Source organism: Pyrus communis, chromosome 1 (genome assembly GCF_041283825.1).
Source record: "Pyrus communis isolate YQ-2024b chromosome 1, ASM4128382v1, whole genome shotgun sequence".
Taxonomy (NCBI): domain Eukaryota; kingdom Viridiplantae; phylum Streptophyta; class Magnoliopsida; order Rosales; family Rosaceae; genus Pyrus; species Pyrus communis.
In genome coordinates, this window is record NC_142565.1 from 2273954 (window position 1) to 2288042 (window position 14089).

Here is a 14089-nt window from a genome sequence, read left to right on the forward strand (position 1 = left end):
GCAAAGGGGATGAAAGACACGAGCTTCGCTACACCTAAACCATTATGTATCTTTTGCCAAACGTTTTTTTTTTCTTCTTTTGACAATGATTCGGTTTTTAATGGTACAACTTTTATCAAAGGTAAATTTTATTCAAGAATGGAATTGTTAGAAAACGACAATCCTTAATATCACATGTATCTTTAAACGAAATTGATTTCCTTGATGAGTTGATTGACCAACATATGGAAAAACAAGGGGATATCAACCAAACAAATGTTTAGAGTCCTAACACGTCAATGTGAACCAACTAGCTTTTAGGTTAAATTGTAGTAAAGGTCTCTGATCTATGCCATGAGTTTAGTTTTCGTTCTTGAACTCTACTAGTAGTTTCTTTCGTCCTCGTATTTATATCTTTTGTTGCACTAGTAGTCCTTTTTAATAACTATGCCAACTTTTTCATTAAGTTGAGAGATAAAATAGGATTTTCATCTAGAACATAAGAAAATAAATTTTTTAAAGAGAAAGACTTGCTCCTCAAGGATTAAGGAGAAACTCCTCCTCAAAATACCTCGTGACTTACTCACAGAACTCCGTGCTTATGATTTTGGAACTCCTTAAGGATTGACTAAACGATTTTAGTTTTATTATTTGCAAAGATGATCTTTGTATAGTGATTTATAATATGAATGATTCTGATCATAAATACGAAATTCTGTAAATAAGTCACGGAGTATTTTGAGGAAAAACTCATCCTTAAACATAAGGAGCCAAGCTCTTCTCTTTTTTAAATAAATTAGATTTTTTTTGTAATTTTTTTTTATTTTTATGTATGAAAAGACCATTATACTCTAAATTTGGAAGAAAAGTAAACAAAATTTGACAGAATGATTATTTATGCAACACAGAGTTAGATTTAAAGGACAGGAGAATCTAATATTGAAGTTCAGGGACAAAAACTAAACATGAGATAAAGTTCATGGACTTTTTCTACCACGCACATGTAGCTTTTAATTTTACTGTTAAAGGAATTCGGTTCTCTCATCTCAATCTCATTGATAAAAAGAAAACCACTACAAAATGACTAATTGTGTCCTACTGTAATAATCTATTAATCAATATCAAATTCATGTTAAATCGTTACATTCAGAAGATTTTAGACAACGGAGATTTCTATGATTCATGAGAGCATCTCTTGAAAAATAGGTTGCAGAAGATAGAGCTAAAAGGCTTAAAAGCCAATAGTCATGGCACTAATTCCTTGAGTAGTCAGTCGATCTGAGCTAAAAATAGAAGCCCGCAAACGAGAACAAGAGAAAGGTTTAACCAAAGTAGTACATATAAACGAAAGAACGACACGAAGTTTGGTACACCTAGTCAACAAAGTCTCCTATGGAGGAGGTCCACGTCGCATCCATCACAGGATATGTTTGTGATCCCAATCCAACGGTCCAATTGGGTTGCCATAATCTGGTGGAAAAGTTTGAGGAGACAGATAACAAGAAACCAGATAAAATCCTCCCATAAAAAATATAATAATAATAATAATAATAATAGAGAATTTTTAATTCCGGTCCTTAATGACTAAATTTTATATTGAAACTTATTAATTTGAATATTTTGGTCGAAGGGAAAATATTAAATTTCAATATTAATTAGGAATATATAACAAATTATTAAATCCTTCCTAAAGAGCCATGCATGCAATGATTAATATTAAATTGGAATTTTAATTTTTTTTTTTCCCTCAAATTTGAATTGGGTGAAATCTAATCAAAATTTTTATTTATTTTTAAATAAAAAATATTTATTTTTAAATATGGGTTCGTTTTAAATTAAAAAGAGTACATTTTATTATAAAATACATTATAAATGAAAAAGTGAATAGATTTTTTACATAAAGAAATGGGTACATTTTCCACATATATAACAAAGTGGATCATATTTTATGAAAAATATGTGCATTATAAATAAATTATAGTTACAAATAAAATTAAAAAAAATTATGGGTACAAATAAAAGTTTTAAAATATGGACACAAAAAAGTTAATTATATGGGTACAAATTAAAAATAAAAAGAAACATTGGTACATATTACAAAAATGTCACATCCTAGTCTCGACTTCACCGTAGCACGATATTGTCTGCTTTGAGCCCTGGCCACGCTCTCACGGTTTTGTTTCTGGGAACTCATGAGTAACTTCCTAGTGGATCACTCATCCTGGGATTGCTCTCGCCGTAGCACGATTTTGTCCGCATTTTGTCCGCTTTGGGCCTCGGCCACGCCCTCACAATTTTGTTTCTGGGAACTCACGAGCAACTTTCCAGTGGGTCACCCATCCTGGGATTGCTCTCGCCCAATCTCGCTTAACTTCAGAGTTTTGATGGAATCCGAAGCCAATGAGTCCCAAAATACCTCGTGTTATATGAAGGTGGGCATGTACATATAAGGCACATCACCCCCTCTCCGTTGGTCGATGTGAGATGTTACAATCCACCCCCCATAGGGGTCCGACGTCCTCGTCGGCACACTCACATCACACGGCATAGTGGCTCTGATACCATTCTGTCACATCCTAGTCTCGACTCCGCCGTATCACGATATTGTTCGCTTTGGGCCCCGGCCACGCCCTCACGATTTAGTTTCTGGGAACTCACAAGTAACTTCCCAGTGGATCACCCATCATGGGATTGCTCTCACCCAATATTGCTTAACTTTGAAGTTCCGATGGAATCCGAAGCCAATGAGTTCCCAAAAGGCCTCGTGCTATATAGAGGTGGGCATGTACATATAAGGCACATCACTCCTCTCCGTTGGTCGATGTGAGATGTTACAAAAATGGTTGCAAGTTAAAAATAAAAATATATGATACAAAGTTTAGTCATAAATATAAATATATTAAAAATAGTGTTATTCACACATTTATTTTTACCTCCCACACACCATTGTTAATTGTGGCCATTGATCTTCTTTATATCATTCAATAAAGATAAAAAATTAAGAGGGGTGTGTGATTGGTAAAAATGAGCGTATGGATGTCATTATCCAATACATCAAATGTAATGTTCCTACACTAAATGAATCTATTTGAAAATGGTTAAGTAGGTTTGAATTAAGGAAAACTAATGAAAAGGGCTTGAAAACTTTAAGTTTTAACGATAAGGATAAAATAAAGGATAAAGTGAATAGTATCATGATTGACTTTTTGGTGTAAAAATGTGATTTTTCGTTAAAGTGAACAGTATCGGGAACTTTTCGTTAAAGTTCCCTTTTAATTATAAAATTTAAATATGTTGACATGTAAATATTGTATTATTAAAATAATGACGTGGATAAAAGCCAAAGGAAAATGAATAAGTTATCAATCAATAAAATATAAAAATGAAGGTGAGAGCCTAATTTCTTCATAATATATATTTGACTGAATTCGTAGGGAGTGGGAGGAAGAAAGAAATAAGAATAGGAGGAGGAGGAGAGAGATCAGATGGCGTTAAAGGTACCGGCGGTTGCATTCACGTCTGTGGTACACACGCTCGGAATTGCGGCCTTAGTCTTGGTGTTGGTTTGGACCATTCATTTCAGAGGAGGTTTGGCATGGGAAGCTACCAACAAGAACCTCATCTTCAACGTACCTCTCTCTCTCTCTCTCTCTCTCTCTCTCTCTCTACATTTCTGGGTTTTCTTAGGTGTAGAAACAACTTATTTTGTATTTTCTATATATGTGCCTTAATTTGACTGTATAGTTATGCATCTTCTCGATTAATATACTTGTTTTTTTAGCGCCAATGACAGTTTAGTCATTATACTAATTGAGTTTAGTGGCATTGTAGGACATGATCAAAGTGCAGCTCTTTCTAACATGCCGGTCTTAACGCAGGCTGGCTATTTTGTTAACTAGTAAGCTAGGGTTGCCTTTTGCTTAATTGTGGGTGAAACTAATGATGCATCATGCATGGACCGCTTAAACCCCTTCTAATTTTCTGATTGTCTGTAGAAACAGTTAAGTACCTTTCACAAGTTCACTTACCATTCTTACCAAAAATATGGTATGCCTACATTCAAGACAGTGTGATTTTTCTAATATGATTATCTTTTTGACGTACCAATAACAGTTTTTTGTTTTAACGTTTATGATAATTGGAATTAAAAAAAAATCATAAGAAAAACTATTTTACCATGGGGTATTAGGGTAAAATCAAATCATGGGAACACGTATAGCATCTAGCTTCCATAAAAATGGTTGGTACTTGGAATTAATGGTATAGAAATTAATAAAGGGAGTGGAAGAAGTAGTAGGCACGGGTGGAGGGGAGTGCATGTGGACATTCACATACTTATCCAAGTTTGGTGTGATATGGAGCCAACCATTTCAGTTTAAGCCTCAAAACCGCACTGAATTAAACCGTAAAAAAATTTAGTTTCAATTTTGTTGAGAATGAGTCTCACATTGATGGGAAGAGAGATCTTGGATGAGCTTATAAATAAGTTGGGCTACTCCCTATATTGCCAATTGGTTTTATGGTAGAATCTCAACTTCTTCAAATTTCACTTCTAAACCACACCAAACCAAACATGCCCATCGTATTAGATCATAGTACCAAGTGACATAAAGAATGGCCTGTTAGGTACTTTCTGATGCAAACTTTTAGGTTATAACACCTTGTACTATGGATTTTTCTTTAACAATTTACCTGTTCATTTGGTGATGTGCACTTAAAATTGGATCATGGGAATTATAATGTTCAAACATCATTGGTGTATTTCATTTGTGTTATCATACACCTGCTGTTATGTTGTCATTCTAAATTCGTAATATTTTTTTTTTCTTTCTGGTACAGCTCCATCCTGTTCTCATGTTACTTGGCTTAATTATCTTGGGAGGAGAAGGTAATTAAAACTAGTTTGTGATTTTTGCAAAATATTTTCGCACTTGCAGTATATTGAGTTTTTCACTTGGTCTGACCGTCGAACCTTGATTCGTAAAACCAAACATTGCAGCCCTTGTTAGTTACAAATCACTGCCTTTCAATAAAAAGATGAAGAAAGTGATACACTTGGTTCTTCATGCTCTCGCATTGGCTCTTGGGATCATTGGTATTTATCTTGCGTTCAAGAACCACAATGAGAGTGGAATTGCCAATATGTACAGTTCACACGCCTGGATTGGAATTGGGGTGATTGTTCTCTATGGAATTCAGGTATTCTCTAACACCAACTACGATGCTTGCTTTCGACAATTTTCCACGCTGGTGCGAGTGGTTTTGTCGTTAACGTATGCATGTCAATCTTATTGAACCGTAAACATGAATCAACAACTGATATTCACTCACATACATGCGCAAACAATTCTTGTGAAACTGGCTATTTAGGGGTTATTATTTATACTTTTAATTTTTCTATTTACCTCTAAATTTGGACATATCGATCTGAATGGGTAGTGGATATATGGGTTCGTGACCTTCTTCTTCCCTGGAGGGAGTCCTACACTGAGGAGGGAGTCTATTCCATGGCATGTGGTGTTTGGAATCATCGTGTACGTACTGGCTGTCGGCGATGCTTCATTAGGGTTCTTAGAGAAGCTCACATTCCTCGAGAGATCGGGACTCGATAAATTTGGGACCGAGGCCTTTCTCGTCAACTTCACCACCGTCATCACAGTATTGTTCGGAGTCTTTGTTATACTCTCGGTAATTTCTGAAGCTCCACCTCCCGTAGAAGATTACTACAGCTATTCTTCTATTCGATGATACAAGGACTGAAGCTGTGAAGTATGCATGGCAGCATGGGGTTTCTATAATTTTATGTATACATAATAAGACATGCATGTGACCACTTTTATCCATAACTATTGGCATGCCCCTCTATTTATTTCTATTAATTAATTGGGAGAGGGTGTAATTTATATGGAAATAATTATAAGATTTCAAGTGTTGTATTTTATTTCTCGATCATAAGCATTATTAAGGCTGGTTCGGATCGGGATCCCGAACCGAAACCCTCAGCCCGAATCCCAAACCGAAACATTTTGGGATGGGATATCCCAAAACCGAACGAAAACTGTTCACTTCCCGAAATTCAGGATTCCCAAAACTGTTTTCAGATTTTCGGGTCACTTTGGGATTGGGCCTTGAAGCCCAAAATGTTGGGCTTTTTAAACTTTTTACAATTTTAAGCTCTTTAAACAATAAACCCACCCATTTTTCAGGAAAGGAAAAAAAAAAAAAAAAAAAAAAAGTTAACAATTGCAGGCTTACGGCCCACCTGTTTCACAATCACATAAATTCAAATCAATCAAAGTTTACAATCTCATTTCGTAATTTCAATTTTCATACCAAGCAAGCAACAACTAACAAGTTAAGCTTAAGTTCACAATTGTCTACCAAACTAGTTAATTAAAAGTGCATGCAACCAAAATGAAATAAGTTAAGTTTTACAATCCAAACTTCCGAATGAATTTAGATTAAGTTACAAATCAAAAGCAAAACATATTGGCCACTTGAATCACAATATATTAGTTGTAAATTCCATAGCTAAATGCCACTTCACATTGCTATGTCTGTGACTATTTTCCCACCCTAATCCGAAACCCCCCACACCCACCCACCCTAAACGATCTAAACTGCTTTGAGCAACTGCTACTAGCTATAGGCTGCAGAAATCAGGAAGGAAAATACATGGCTAATGGGACCAAAAGAAGAACAATACCTGATAGGGTGACATGTATCTTCCTTCTGGTGGAGGTGGGATCCCAAGTCTCTCCAGCTGGTCATACGGGATTGGGCGCCTGGTTACCAAGATAAATAAAAGGTAAAGAGTCGGTACATCTAATTCACTGCAAGTTTACGGAATATATTACATAATTAAAAAGGTTAGGGATACAGGGGAGCTCGAAATGGTTTTTCTCGTCCTCCAAAACGAAGCTGTCCAGATTCCTTCTTACCACAGAAACCAGCTCCTGGTAAAACAATAAAATTACATGAACTAGACCTTTATAGGCATTGCAAACTGAAGGTAGAAGAATGGTGAGCTTCCTGCAAACAAGCAACTAATCTAAGCACATCATAGACACGTTATGACTTATGCAGATCATAATTTCACATTGGAGCACCTTATATGTATGCTGCACCTTATATGAAAATAAATGCAGATACAAATTCGTGCACCCCACCCACCCTAATCTTAATCTGAATGAACCCACAAATTCGTGCACCCATCCTAATTCGAAACCCACAGTCCTCAAATCCTCACACATTCGACAAAATACTCAGAAATCAAGTTAATTAACATGAAATTTGACCCTAAACGCTAAAGAACAAAAACCCTGTGAACATCAGAAACCCTTACCTGGATTTTGGGACTCGATTGGTCTCGGATTGACCTCTTCCTGCGTCTCTGTGTGTGTGGCCGGCTGGATGAGCGCCGTTGAAGTGGACGGAGGATGGGAGCAGCGGCGTGACTCGATGGAGGAGCGGCATGACTCGAATCGATAGAGAAGCGAGCGGCGGGAGCACGAGCAGTGTTTGGGAGATTGAGTGAGAGTAAGCGACAGAGAGAGCTTGTGAGGATAACAAATGACTTAACTCAATGGACGCTTGGATTACATTTTAAAACCAATCCAACGGTCCAAGTAATTTTTAATTATAAATTAAAAATAAATAATATATATATATATATATATATATATATATATGTGTGTGTGTTTCAGTTCGGGATTACCGAACGCTTTCAAAGCTGTGGTCGAATTCCAAATCAATACTTTCAAAACGGATTAGGGATTTTCAGGAAAAAATTTCACCCCTAAGCATTATACACCACATTGTGCTGTAAATGAAACCAATAAAGAGTTTTAATTTGTTGGGTGGATTATGGAAGACCAACAACAATATATATATTTGGTGCGAAGATTGCTCACAATTTTCTCAATCAAGCAACAAGAAGGCAACTAATTCCATCGATCAAGTGTATAGGGTAAAGTATAAAATATTAACCACTTCGACTCATCAAGGGAATCGGAATGGCTCAAGGTATATATGTATTCATTTCCAATATCCTTTTAATAATTTTCTTTTGCTATCTTAAATTTCTTATATATAGTTTTCAAGATGCATGGTTTTTTTTTTTATCTCGGAAACAAATTCAATCATGAATATTGGACAAGCGATGTTATTTGAGTGCACAAAATTGGCGTATGCTTTCTAATATATGTGTGGCCCACATATACAATGACAAGACTCATCTGTATTAACGTGTTGTCAACAAATATATCAATTTTGTGTGTTCATCAATTATATCATTTTTTTGGTTTGAAAGGACACCCCAAACTTTAATTGGAAGAAGAAAAATGAACAAGAAAATGGCACTAACTTGTAGTGCAAACGCATAATAGTGGGCTAAAATTAATCACAAAAATTTGCAAACTTTCGTATGACGTAGGAAAAGTGCCACACTAAGATATGTACTTATTGACGGCCTTTGATGTCCTTTTCACTTGAAAAAACGCATTAGATATGATACACAAAATGTTAAATCTATATATAAAACACCGAAAGATTTATAATATATGTTGGACATATATACTAATCTGTTTACATATATATATATATATAGATTGATATTATCCAATATATTGTGAGAAAGATGATGATTGAGGCTAATTAATTAAGTAAATTTACTTCTTCTGTTTGAATTTTTCTTCTTCTGCAGAACTTTTACAAAAGAAGAAGGAAGATACTCTATCCTTCATAAAAACATGGGAGGAGAAACAGAAAACAAAAGTCGATAACAAGTACGGACTAGCTCTCTCTGCTTATTCATTTCTTATCTAATTAATCTGGATTAGGTCAAACTATACTTGCATATGATTATACATAACTATTTCATATAATATTTATCAGGTTGCTGAACTACTTCGTAACACTACCGGTGATGAATAGAGCTAACAAAAGGCTGGCCATCAATGAGGAGAGAAAGAACGCAGATCAAATAGACCTCGAGGCCCAAGAGAAGAAGATTGAGGTAATTTTTGTATTTATTTAGTTAGGTCCCGTTTGAATGTGTAATTCTAGGAGGACCGTAATTACATACGAAGATAAGCATATGAGATGTGTTTCTTCGTAAAAATAGTTAGCAAAGCACTTTCAAACGCGTCCTTAGATTTTCTTTTCTTAGTTAATCACTAATCATGTTTAATTATGAGCTTGTGCATGCATGATGATTGATGAGCAGACAAAAGTTGAGAAACAAAGGGAAGTGGAAAAGCTAAAGAACAAAGAAGCTCGCTCGGCGAAAATCATAGAAGACAGTAAGGTTAGAATTGAACCAAAATGCAGTAAAGGACACTTCAATGTCGAAAAAAAGGCTGACAAATTTCGTGGCACCAATATTATATATGCCAACCAAGTGTTTTGGCATGTGCGTGGACAAATAAAGATTTCATGTTTTCTCTTCCTCTACGTGTATGTTTATTTTTACTGGTTGATTAGCAAGTCAAAAATTACAAATAAATTGAGATGTGCTTGGAGATAATGCACACGGGGATTCACCTGAGAAGTTGAGTATGTGATTATACAAATAATTGCACTATTTTAGTATTTTAAATGACATTTGTCTGTTTTTAATCAATCTAATCGGTTTTCCATAAACTAATACAACCCATGAGATTAAGCTACACATGTATTCAGTCAGACAGCACACGACTACGACATGTATATGGTCATACGTACAGACTACATAGATGGGATGGACTTTTGTTTCAAGTGGGACAAGTGTATGTTTCTGATGTCGACACATCAACACAATGGCCGGAAGGGGGTCCACAACGTGGCACTGTGGCAGTTGGTTCTTTAACGTTTTCCAACTGCAAACAGAACTTCGCTTTCTTGCTTGCCGAGTTGTACGTGTTCTTGGAACTGAAAATTTTCGTGGTAAAAAGCCTAAACTAAAGGGAACAGAGCGTACTGATAAAAAAAAAAAAAAGGAAAAGAACAAGAAGTGGTTTGGAGTTAAATTGGTTTAATACTTTCACTTTTGAACACGAGATTTCGAGTTTAATTTTTTCTTCTTAAACGTGTATGTATAAAACGTATAAACTTGTAATTTAACTTTATTTCTAGCCTAAATAAAAAAGCTCAATTTAAAACACTATATGTAACCATATCATCTTGTTGCATAGAAGTTCTTTTTGATTTGTTGGGATCAAATCCATGTTTATCATTTTCAATACTTGTCGATACAACTGTAAGGATGTGGCCTGGGCCAACCTCTGTGGTCCTTCGGCCTTTTGCCATACCTTACAAGTTCTAAGTAAACTACTAACCACAATGTGAAGATCGTATTTGATCAAAATTGAAATCTCTACACGAGAGGCTGAGAAAGTTATTGGACGAAAGTACTTTCTCTAACACTCACAACTAAATTAAGAAAAAAATATATTAAAAGCTTTCTATATGTATATTCTTCTTGACGTTATATAGAAAAATGATATTTCTAGATAAAAAATAGTTAATAAAGGAAATGAAAGGAACAAAAAGTAGTCTTTGACGCAAGTAGTCATTTATTACAGTGATGAAAAAAAAAAATGTTATCGCATTTCGGTGTGAGTTCAGACTCCATCATCTTTCTAGTCTAACAACTAATCACTAAGCTATTGTCTTTTTAAAAATAAAAATGTTGTCTTTGATGAACATGAAAGGAAATTTAAGAAGGTTACAGTATATGGCGTTTAAACGGAGGTGGATGGAAAGTAAATTGATAGGGAATGGTAGCAAATCACTTTTACATCGTGGCCCACCAAGATTCCTTCGCCAATGATATCAAATCACCATAGAATCATCGATGATCTCTTGTTATTCTTTTGCTCGTACAAAAAAGAATTCCCCTATTAATTATGATGTTGTTAAATTTGTCTCTTATATATATGGAACCAAAGTACTCCTTTGGAACAATCAATTAAAGTCCCTAATAATAATCAATTAAAATCAAAATCAATTTCAAAGGAAAACCTTTCAATCGGTTGGTTTTGTAGAAAACGAGTAAAGAGTTGGAGCCTCAACTCGAATTCGAATTTTTATATATGCATAATTTTGTTTTAGCCTACCGTTTGATTCATGGATCAAAAATACGTTAATCGTTACGGTATTATAACTGTCCGAGAAGTGGAATTAATCTGTCATCCATATGTAGTGAAATACGTCATATATAAAAACAAAATCCCACAAAATAAAGTACATTAACTTTAATTACCAAGGCAAAGCAATTATTAGTACTTAATCTAGATACGTTGTCAAGGTCTTTGTGCAAATATGGAAATTCATCATTATATTGAATGAATTCAAACGGAAAATATCTCAAAAAAAAAAGTTACTAGTTGCTTCCATTTTTGGACCATTCTAAATCTTGATTTCCCCATGCTTACGATGGCCTACTTTAAAATAAGTAATTAGATAACTCAAAATCAAGAATGAGATCAACTAAGGGAGTAGTTAATCCGATTTCCATTTATTATTTTTTATATTTTCAAGTTACCCAAATTCTCTTATTTTTTTTCTATTATTTATAAGTAAACATTCACGCGAGTATACTATATGTGTGGATGAACATGGAAGAGTGATAGAGGGAAGAGATTTTTGTGTGCTAGATACATGATCCGATACACCAAGTGTACTAATATAATTGGTTAAAAACTTGACAAACAAATTTTTAACCAATTGTATTATGATACTTAATGTACCAAACCGTGCTATCGGCACATTAAAAAATTTCTCGAAAGTGACAATCAGTCCGTCTTCTTACTCCAAAGTATGCCAACTCATAATACGCCACTTGTACCTACCATCCAGCTAAGGTTGTATGAGCTAATACGCTTTGAAATAGCAGTTACCTTAATCCAACTATACCACCTATACAATCCCAACCATAAACTATACCACCTATACAATCCCAAACATCTCTCTCTCTCTGTTGCTTGTTTAATCTTCTCACTCTAACACTACAGTAACTTCCCTTTGAAAACTTTGAGGCTTTTTCCACTCCCAAACCAACTCTAGCAACAAAATCAACATGGCAGAGGCAGAGGAACCCAAGAAGCTAGAGCCCGAGTCACCCTCAGATCCTCCACCTGCTCCGACTCCGGCTCCGGTGGAGGAAGAGAAGCCGGTTGTGGAAGCTCCAAAAGATCCTGAGTCCCACAAGGACAAATCTGAAATTCCACCACCACCTCCTGAAGACAAGGCTGAGCCTGATGAGTCCAAAGCTCTTGCTACTGTTGAGAGTATATTTCTCTCTCCTCTCTCTCTGAATCTTTTCCACTTTATTATATTCTTTTGTTGTTTTTTCTTAAAGTTGATAACTTTATCTGTTTGGTTGGTGAGAAAAATAAAATCTCAGACCATCAATTCTTTTTCCCACGAAAAGGAATTAATCTGATTTTCTCGATGACTTAGGATTGCTTGTCTGACATATATGCATGTAATTGATCGTAATTTTGTGGTTTTATTTATAATTATTAATTTGATTCTGTCCTGCTTCTAGTTCTTGGCTTCTTGCTTGGCTTTCTCTTATTGTTCTGAGTTTATTTCCATCTCCCAAAATTTTGCCCTGTATTTTTGCTGTAAATATCTTCAACCTGGTCAGAATTATATTTCTTATTCAGGAGTTTGATTAGATTCCAACATCTAATTGCTATGTCGTGAATTTTTTGTCACTATGTTGTCGATATTTAATATTTAATGAGTTCAGCAATTGGAATTTGATTTTTAACCAATTTCTCTTGATAATTTCAACTGCTGTTCTGGCTGTGTTAACTTGGCTACAAAATTACAGAATTTAACTTATAAAAACTAAAAACGAAATGTTCATCAAACGGTCTCTTAAAAATCTCAAAGTACGAAATCTCCCTACTTCCATTAGATGGACCAATTTACCATTGCTTTTACTTGTTATATTGTATTCTTTGCATATCAAGTTTTGAATGATTCATTTTTTTTCTTCTCCCACAGAGCCTTCTGAACCTGCTGCAGAAGAGAAAAGCAAGGAGGATTCCGTCGATCGCGGTGAGTGTTTAGGGGTTGATCATGAGGTCCTTTGATTCCAGCTTGTTTGTACACATTATAATCAACTAGGTTAAACTTATCCGCATATTATCATTTTCTTGTTCAGATGTTGTGCTAGCAAGAGTTGCAACAGAAAAAAAGCTGTCACTTATCAGAGCATGGGAAGAAAGTGAAAAATCAAAGACAGAGAATAAGTAAGGGCTTTCTTCAGTGTTGAGCCTAATTGAGTAATCATCATGTTTGATATGTCATTTCTTGGCAAGACGATATTCTACTCTAAATTACTATAATTCACGGGGAGGGGGATTCGGAGTTGGGGCAAGGGGTTAGGCACACTGCCCTGTTTACTGACCTAACCCACGTCTGCATGGTGTTTTTTATATATGTTGAATATTCGATAAAGAATCTTGTTTTCTGATATGATTTGATATACTGAACTGAAAGTGCATGTGTTCGCTAACAGAGCTCACAAGAAACTATCTGCCATCGGTTCATGGGAAAACACCAAGAAGGCAACTGTGGAGGCTGAGCTGAAAAAGATCGAGGTAACAATTCATGCATTTCTTCCTAAGACCTTAACCTTGTGCTTGAATTCTGATACGAAAAGCTCTGGTGTTTTACACTCTGTTTGTTTCCAATTCTGACATTTTCACTTTGTGCATGAGCAGGAACAATTGGAGAAGAAGAAGGCCGAGTATGTGGAACAGATGAAGAACAAGATAGCTTTAATACACAAGGCCGCGGAAGAAAAGAGGGCGGCGATTGAAGCTAAGCGCGGGGAAGATCTTCTCAAGGCGGAGGAAACTGCTGCGAAGTACCGTGCTACGGGGTATGCTCCTAAGAAACTTCTTGGTTGCTTTTCTGGCTGAACTTAATGTTCGGGCCCGATGGATAAACATTTGATGATTTGTATATTTGGTTTATTTGGAGTACATTTGTTTATTTAGATTTGTTTGTTTCTTCACATAATGGGGTCATTGTTAGTTACTGTGTGTGTTTGTGTTTGTTTATATACCCTAAATTTGGAGAAAAATAAACTTAATTTATTTTGTAAAAGATC

At 35.3% G+C, this 14089-nt stretch overlaps 2 protein-coding genes and 1 long non-coding RNA gene across 6 annotated transcripts; 2 read left to right on the forward strand and 1 right to left on the reverse strand.

Moving 5' to 3' along the window:
• Window positions 1–3363: 3363 nt before the first annotated feature.
• Window positions 3364–5920, forward strand: LOC137720871 (transmembrane ascorbate ferrireductase 1). The gene is made up of 4 exons (XM_068459982.2): window positions 3364–3608; window positions 4819–4867; window positions 4979–5178; window positions 5419–5920. Exons 1-4 carry the CDS (start codon window positions 3465–3467, stop codon window positions 5725–5727), a joined length of 702 nt encoding a protein of 233 aa, XP_068316083.2. The 5' UTR covers window positions 3364–3464; the 3' UTR covers window positions 5728–5920.
• Window positions 5921–6368: 448 nt separating this feature from the next.
• Window positions 6369–7537, reverse strand: LOC148698949 (uncharacterized). 4 transcript variants are annotated; one of them, XR_015961257.1, is made up of 3 exons: window positions 7325–7537; window positions 6921–6935; window positions 6369–6764 (listed from the first exon to the last, which is right to left on the reverse strand). It is a non-coding gene; the product is annotated as an uncharacterized LOC148698949 (long non-coding RNA). The 4 variants fall into 4 exon arrangements; XR_015961264.1 differs by lacking the exon at window positions 6921–6935 and adding an exon at window positions 6968–7011; XR_015961260.1 differs by having other exon boundaries at window positions 6921–7011.
• A 4307-nt stretch (window positions 7538–11844) lies between these two features.
• On the forward strand, window positions 11845–14085 carry LOC137720916 (remorin). Its single transcript, XM_068460037.2, has 5 exons — window positions 11845–12248; window positions 12976–13029; window positions 13136–13223; window positions 13493–13574; window positions 13698–14085. Exons 1-5 carry the CDS (start codon window positions 12038–12040, stop codon window positions 13896–13898), a joined length of 636 nt encoding a protein of 211 aa, XP_068316138.2. The 5' UTR covers window positions 11845–12037; the 3' UTR covers window positions 13899–14085.
• Window positions 14086–14089: the final 4 nt, after the last annotated feature.

What these genes read in the sequence shown, in the direction of transcription:
- LOC137720916 (XM_068460037.2), top strand. Translation starts at nt 12,038, where the DNA reads ATGGCAGAGGCAGAGGAACCCAAGAAGCTAGAGCCCGAGTCACCCTCA. An exon ending in AGCTCTTGCTACTGTTGAGA is followed by an intron (nt 12,249 to 12,975) that starts GTATATTTCTCT and finishes CTTCTCCCACAG; the next exon opens with AGCCTTCTGAACCTGCTGCA. An exon ending in AAATCAAAGACAGAGAATAA is followed by an intron (nt 13,224 to 13,492) that starts GTAAGGGCTTTC and finishes GTTCGCTAACAG; the next exon opens with AGCTCACAAGAAACTATCTG.
- LOC137720871 (XM_068459982.2), top strand. Translation starts at nt 3,465, where the DNA reads ATGGCGTTAAAGGTACCGGCGGTTGCATTCACGTCTGTGGTACACACG. An exon ending in ACAAGAACCTCATCTTCAAC is followed by an intron (nt 3,609 to 4,818) that starts GTACCTCTCTCT and finishes TTTCTGGTACAG; the next exon opens with CTCCATCCTGTTCTCATGTT. An exon ending in TTGTTCTCTATGGAATTCAG is followed by an intron (nt 5,179 to 5,418) that starts GTATTCTCTAAC and finishes CTGAATGGGTAG; the next exon opens with TGGATATATGGGTTCGTGAC.